The sequence below is a fragment of the Mus musculus genome, chromosome 14 (genome assembly GCF_000001635.26).
Source record: "Mus musculus strain C57BL/6J chromosome 14, GRCm38.p6 C57BL/6J".
Classification (NCBI taxonomy): domain Eukaryota; kingdom Metazoa; phylum Chordata; class Mammalia; order Rodentia; family Muridae; genus Mus; species Mus musculus.
The window spans coordinates 77871367-77878705 of NC_000080.6; the positions used below are offsets into that span (position 1 = coordinate 77871367).

Sequence of the window (7339 nt, forward strand, 5' to 3'; positions counted from 1 at the left end):
ATAATAAAAATCTGTATAACTTTCGAAGCAATACACAGGAGTCAAATTCTTCTACTACGAAAGAGAAACTAGGGTCAGGAAGGCTCTGGAGCTGGGTCCAGAAGACCCGGGTCTTCAAAAAGAAAGGAGGGTTTTATTCAGCAAAGAGTACTAGTCAGAAGACAAAGCTTTCAACATGTCATAGGAGTAGGCGTTTTCATAAGGGAAATGGAAACCCACATTTACCACAGCATGGGGGTAACGTGTCCTCAAAGGATAGAAAACCGGGCTGGGCAAGCCACTGAGGACCAGGACAGGAACAGTCCTGTATCCCACCCTGACTAAAGTTTAGAGCTGCTTTGAGAATAAGAGTGGCCTTGTGACTAATCTGTGCTGTAATGAGTAACTGGTGGTAGGGTGGTGTTTGGAGGGTGTGAGCTATCAAGGCAAAGAGACCACTGTTAAAGTGTGTGACAACAGGTGACCCTCTGCTACAGAGGAGACATGAGAAAGACAAAGAGATTAACAATGAAAAGAATCAGAAACAAATCAGACCTATACCTAGGTGGTTCAAGGTCAGAATTAAAGAAGAAAGTAGAGTTGATGGCTTTATCAAGACATGGAAATAGCAGGAGATCTGGCATGTTTGGGGACAGATTGCGAACAATTATATTTCAGAGAAGTTAAATTTCTGTGGTTTTAGAGCCGGGCGTGGTGGCGCACACCTTTAATCCCAGCACTTGGGAGGCAGAGGCAGGTGGATTTCTGAGTTCGAGGCCAGCCTGGTCTACAAAGTGAGTTCCAGGACAGCTAGGGCTATACAGAGAAACCCTGTCTCGAAAAACCAAAAAAAAAAAAAAAAAAAAAAAAAAAAAATTTCTGTGGTTTTGTTTGTCGGACTCACTGATAGGCAACAGTAAATTCGTACTCTCTATCCCTTGAGAAAATCATTCTTCTCATCCCTTCCGATTCCAGAATAACATTTCTGTTCCTGACACTTACCGAGTATCAAGCACTAACATAGATGCTGGCCAGTAACATTTCTGTTCCTGATACTTACTGTGTATCAAGCACTAACATAATGCTGGCCAGTCACACCAAACTATAAATATAACTTTTAGCACGGTAAGACAAAAACAGAATCAAGGATAAGTACACAATAGAGAATCCATGAGATTCCCAGGACAAGTGCCCAAGTATGTGAAAATATGTTTTAGATGTTGATGGAAAGATTGGAGTGGTCCATCATTTAGGAAGAACAAATGCTTGCTGATACATAAGTCTTTAACTAATACAATGATAGGTTTTAGCCTTTAGGTAGTGGTTATAATGAAAGATAGGTGGCTAATTGTCTTACATGTAATAAACGCTTTCTGGAAAAAGAAATAGAATTCAAAGGCTACCACTTCAAATTGGGTTTTATCTAAACATTTAAATATTGGTAATATTCTCTTCCTAACTAAAGTTTCTTTTCTCCTTTTCCATTAGAATCAATTTTGCTAGAAAGGCATTTGACAACACCCTCTATCAAACAACTGTAGAATATTATTTTCTCAAAGGTAACTACATACATATTTTACCTGATCCATTTAGTCTTGCATACAGGTGAATGAACATCACATCTTAGTCTATTAACATAAGCCTCAAGATGAAAGGAGAACTATTTGGATAGTACAGAAGCGGAGGTATATTCTACAACTTACATAAAAGTAAAACGAAAAGGTTTCCCTTAATTTCTAATAAATGTCTAATAAAAATCACTCTTTTTCTTCCGTTTTTGTTTTTCAAGAAACTGTGTCTCTGTGTAGTCCTTGCTGTCTTAGATCTGGATCTGTACTCAAGATGACCTCGAACTCACAGAGAGCCTCTCAAGGGCTGAGGGCTTACACCATCTGCTCACTGTCTAATTCTTTTCTCTTTCTTTCCTTCCCCCTCCCCCTTTTTTTTTTCTTCTTCTGAGACAGGGTTTCTCTGTGTAGTCTTGGCTGTCCTGGAATTGGCTCTGTCAACCAGGCTGATCCTTCTCAAGGCCAAGTTTTCCTTTCCTAACACCCTTTTGTCAGTTTCCCATTATTTTCAGTTACCTAAAGTCATTACTAATAATCTTGTCGTCTACCTCACTGTTTGATTTAGACCAGGTATTCTCAACACAGTCAACATCGATCCCTCAGGGACAATCTGAAAACGCTGTGAAGCCCTTTTGAGCTTCCACAGTAGTTTGCCTAAGAGGAAGAGTACTTTGTGGATGGTCGACTCCCGATTTCAAAAGTCCTATCATGTGCAAGGCTGGCCAACCAGGAATAAAAAACCATCCCTAACTCTCCAAGTGTTACAAGATGCCAGTGACATTAAATGGTGAATAACCAGTTTCTGGCCATCTTTGTTTTGTTAAGAACTTTCAACCATTTATACTTCTACTCTGTTTTAGTACAGGCTTAATTTTCCATAAGTGAACTTACCCTACAAAGTGAGGAGACATTTCTAACAATTTACCTCAGAGTGTTTGCTTTTTTGGGAAAAAAAAAATTTTTTTAAATAACAACAGGATGCCAATATCTGATAGGCCAGGAAGTAAGAAGGCTGAAGCAGGAGAATCGTAAGCTCCAGGCCAGCGTAGGAAATACAGTGAGTCCTTTTAAAAAATAAAATCCTGCCGGCTTGGCATTTGTAGCTGTCCCATGTACAACTGCTGCAATGCGAGGGCAATATGATCACTTCATTGCAGCCTGTAATATAATAAATAACGTGAAGGCATTTACAAATTCAAACAGCTACTTATTACTAAGAAGATATTTACTTCACCGTTACGTTTCAATTTGACTATTATATTGATTTTTAGAAACTTTAATTTCATGTCAGGATATCACAAGAAAGTTGGTTTTTTTTTTTGTTTTGTTTTGTTTTTGTTTTTGTTTCTGTTATAGAAAGGACAGTGGCGTGAACTGGTGAAGACTCCCACAATTTAGCATTCCTGAGGCTGGCTGTTAAAGAGACCTCCTAAGTTATGTCCTGAATTCTAGACTCTCCTACAGATGTGAACGAGCGGGGTGACTCGGTCAGTGGAGGTGATGGCTGACTTGAGTTCGATCTTCAGGAACCACAAGGTGGAAGGAAAGAAGCCGCCTCAATAAATCGCAAGCATTTTCTGCCCGGATCTAGGCTGAGTTGCTCCAGACTTGGGGGTGCTAGAGGTCCCAACTGTTCTCACGCAGCTTCGCGCCCTGGTTCTTAACTACTTTTCCCCAAGGGAGGCTCCTGGCTCCACCGGGCCCCCTCTGCCCAGGGGGAACCCATGGGTCTCTTCACTGGATAACCGTGGGCCTGTTCTGTGGTCCGTGACACTTTGAGGAGACAGCCAGGTACCACGCCGGGCACAGGCAGCCGGGCAAGGGGGTGGGAGTGGGAGGTCTTGGGGTTTAGGGGTGCAGGTCAGTGGCGGCCGGCAGACTCACCGCTGTGTGGTCGATGTCGGCGTCCGACCTTTGGGCAGAAGGAGGCAGGTATTCGGCGTAGCGCAGCCCCTCTCTGGAGGTCACGCCGCCACCGGTAGCCATGGCACTGCAGGACTCCGAGGACGCACTGAGTTGTCTACGGGGCGTCCGCGGGGACAAATTAGTGCGGACCGGTTAAGTTCGCGCTCTGAGTAGGTGTTCAGTTTTATTAGTGGAGACCTGGCTGCAGAGAATCTGGTTCTCATTCCATCTCCGATAAACTGACCCTGTCAAAGCCCGGGGTCAGACCCTTACAGAGCCTTGTTTGTTTGTTTGTGCCACCCTCCACTATAACAACCAAGCCTGAAGAGGCGGGGCCTTCTTAGGTCTACCTTGAGTTTCCTCTAAAACCAGGCAGGGAGAGATTCCAAAGTACCGCGATGGTGCCTGGGAATAGAAACAAGGCCAGGGAGGGCTTCCTTGCTTGACCTTCCCAACTAGAAATGAATGTGATTTCACATGTTAGTGAAATCACTGGGAAGATACTGATGATCCACTAACTTGCGCTCACAGCAAATGATTTTGACTAATTTGAATACATAAAGACTTAACTTCATTATTAATGTTTAGGTCAAGCTTTCTCGAACAGATATTAGGCAATAACTGAAGCTAATACGCTTTCTAACCCCTGTACCAAGTTGGCTGCTGTTTTACCCTTTATACACTTTGCAATCCAGCCTACAAGAAGGTTTTTTTTTGTTTTGGGGTTTGGTTTTTTTGTTTTGTTTTGTTTTTTTACATTAAAAGTTGTAAGAACCTAGCTGGGCGTGATGGCGCACGCCTTTAATCCCAGCACCCAGGAGGCAGAGGCAGGCAGATTTCTGAGTTCGAGGCCAGCCTGGTCTACAAAGTGAGTTCCAGGACAGCCAGAGCTATACAGAGAAACCCTATCTTGAAAAACAAAACAAAACAAACCATACAAACAAACAAACAAAAAACCAGTTGTAAGAACCTATTAATTTATCCATATATTATTATTCTCATGCTTAGGGCCTGAAGGAATTTAGAATCAGGAAGGAAAGATTACATTAAACACCATGCTAGTACCATATACTAAAAGCACGAGCAAGCATGCTAGATTAGCTACAAATGAAAGCAAAATCAGTGTCAGAGTTCACAGAGAGAAACGAGAACAGCCACAAAGGCTTCCTTGGAGGCTCAGCCACTGATGTGGTCAGTAGGGAGCATGGGGTTTGTTTTAGTTAGAAGAAGAAAGGGGTCACAAATTCCACATGGAAATAAACACCAAGAATTGAGCCGGTGATATGTAATAATGTGTTAAAAATACTTCAGAACTCTTCAGAAACACGGCTTTATTACATAAATTACTTTATTAAGCCAATCCACAATTATTCGTGATCAAACCAAATGAATTGGATTGAAGCCTACATATCATGCATTCATCATCCATGTGTTCAGTGTATTCAATTTATTGAGCATATGTCAGGTCTTGGGTACAGTGCTGGGGGACTGTGCCTTTAGCATCAAGTAAACAAATAAGGTCTCCGAGTCCTTGGAGTTACAGTCTAAGGGAGGCTAATGATGTATCCTAGCAGCTGGACCCTAACAGTCATAGGCTGCTAGCCTGGAGCAAACAAGCAATTAGAGCAAGACAGGAGTGAGCCAGCTCTTTTTAGAACAGTGCACCTGCTCAAGAGCTGGGAAAAAGCTTCCAAAGTGGAAGCCAGGAGAAAAAGGGGGCTGGGGTGGGAAACACAGCAGAAGAGAGGGCAGCATGGAGGGGAGTCAGCCTGCTGCATTTCAGGTCTATGGAGAGTACATTACTGGCTGCTTCTAGACTTTACTGAACTTCCTTCCACTGCTACTTCTACAGAAGTGGACAGTGTTAGAGGGAACTCTCATCTCCAGTGACTACTCTGCTCTCAACCTTTGGTTCTTTAGTAGGCTCAACCTTACCAGCAAGAAAGATAAAAACAAAAGCAGCAAAATCCTTTCCTCTCTGCTCAAGGATCTCTTCTGGGTTTCGCTCAACTCACTTTTCTGGCTTCCTTAAGAAAGAAGATAAATAGCTGGACGTGGTGGTGTACAACTTTGATCTCAGCACCCAGGAGACAGAGGCAGGAGGATCTCTGTGAGTTCCAGCCCAGGCTTGTATACAGAGAGAGTTCCAGGAGAACAAGGGCTAAACAAACAAACAAACAAACAAGAATAAAGATAAGCCTGGCAGTAATGGCACACGCCTTTAATCCCAGCACTTGGGAGGGAGGCAAAGGAAGGCAGATTTCAGAGTTCAAGGCCAGCCTATTCTACAGAGTGAGTTCCAGAACAGCCAGGGCCACACAGAGAAACCATGTCTCAAGAAAAGAAAAAAGAAAAAAAAAGAAAAAAAAGAAAAAGAAAAAAGAAAAAAAGAATAAAGATAAATATTGTTTTGTGAAAAATAAAAGAGAAGTAGAAGTATGTTAAATTTCTATTGGTTTTCTCTTAACTAATTGTATGTTCTCAAAGACAGATCATAGTACGTTCTATGGACCTTGTAAAACAAAAGCAGGATTGCTAATATATTTTGGAAACATCTCAGTCAAAAGTTTAACATTTTGTTAGGACTTTCAGAGAAAGAACACACATCTTAAACTCTCTGTGCCTGCTTCCTCATCAATAAGTTGATAACAGTATCAACTCCACTATATGCATTAAGTGAATCATCTTTGTAGCCATCTTAGAATGATGGCTATTATGGGTTGGATGGTAAGTGCCCTCCCAAAGGGCTTTGGTTCCAGTGAGTGGATCATGAAGGCACTAAACTAATCAGAGGATCAATCCACTGATGGACTCACAATTTGACACTATTGTTGGGAACTCAGAGGTAGGGTCTAGTTGGAGGAAGAGTGTCACTGGATTGGGCTGAGCTTATATCTTAGGTAGGGCTGTCTGGTTCCCTCTCTTGCTCCTTGGCTATGGGGAGGTGAGCAGCCCCTTCCAACACAAGCTTGCACTCGGTCTTCCTCACTGCAGACCTATAGTAATGGGTCTAGCCAACCATAAAAGAAGTCCCCAGCCGGGCGTGGTGGCGCACGCCTTTAATCCCAGCTCTTGGGAGGCAGAGGCAGGTGGATTTCTGAGTTCGAGGCCAGCCTGGTCTACAAAGTGAGTTCCAGGACAGCCAGGGCTACACAGAGAAACCCTGTCTCGAAAAACCAAAAAAAAAAAAAAAAACAAAAACAAGAAGTCCCCAGAGCCATCTACTTCTCTTTGGTATTTGTCACAAGAACAAAAAAAGGGAAGTTACCTAATTGGCTGGCTAAGTTCTTCAAACACATTCCTTCTTGTACTGGCTAGTTTTGTGTTCACTTGACACAGCTGGAATTATCACAGAGAAAGGAGCTTCAGTTGAGGAAATGCCTCCATGAGATCCAACTTTACAGCATTTTCTCAATTAGTGGTCAAGAGGGAAAGGCCCCTTGTGGGTGGGACCATCCCTGGGCTGGTAGTGTTGGGTTCTATAAGAGAGCAGGCTGAGCAAGCCAGGGGAAGCAAGCCAGTAAGGAACATCCCTCCATGGCCTCTGCTTCAGCTCCTGCTTCCTGACCTGCCTGAGTTCCAGTCCTGACATCCTTTGGTGATCAACAGCAATGTGGAAAGTGTAAGCTGAATAAACCCTTTCCTCCCAAACTTGCTTCTTGGTCATGATGTTTGTGCAGGAATAGAAACTCTGACTAAGACACTTCCTACTTCTTTTTTCACAATTTTGTATGTAAGTATACTGTATTTACATCTTTTCTATTCCTCCAACCACTCCATGTCCCCAAACACCCCCAAATCTATGACCCCTTCTTCTATAATTAACATTATTTTGTGCACATACACAGGCGTGTATATACACACACACCCCATCTAGTTAGTGTTGT

At 42.8% G+C, this 7339-nt stretch overlaps 1 protein-coding gene across 1 annotated transcript in view; it reads right to left on the reverse strand.

The window, feature by feature from the left end:
* The window catches only part of Dnajc15 (DnaJ heat shock protein family (Hsp40) member C15), a 48701-nt gene extending 45150 nt beyond the window's left edge, over nt 1-3551 (reverse strand). The window contains exon 1 of the mRNA NM_025384.3: nt 3432-3551. Coding sequence (NP_079660.1) covers nt 3432-3533 — 102 coding nt within the window. The 5' untranslated portion in view covers nt 3534-3551. The remainder of the gene's footprint in view (nt 1-3431) is intronic.
* Nucleotides 3552-7339: the final 3788 nt, after the last annotated feature.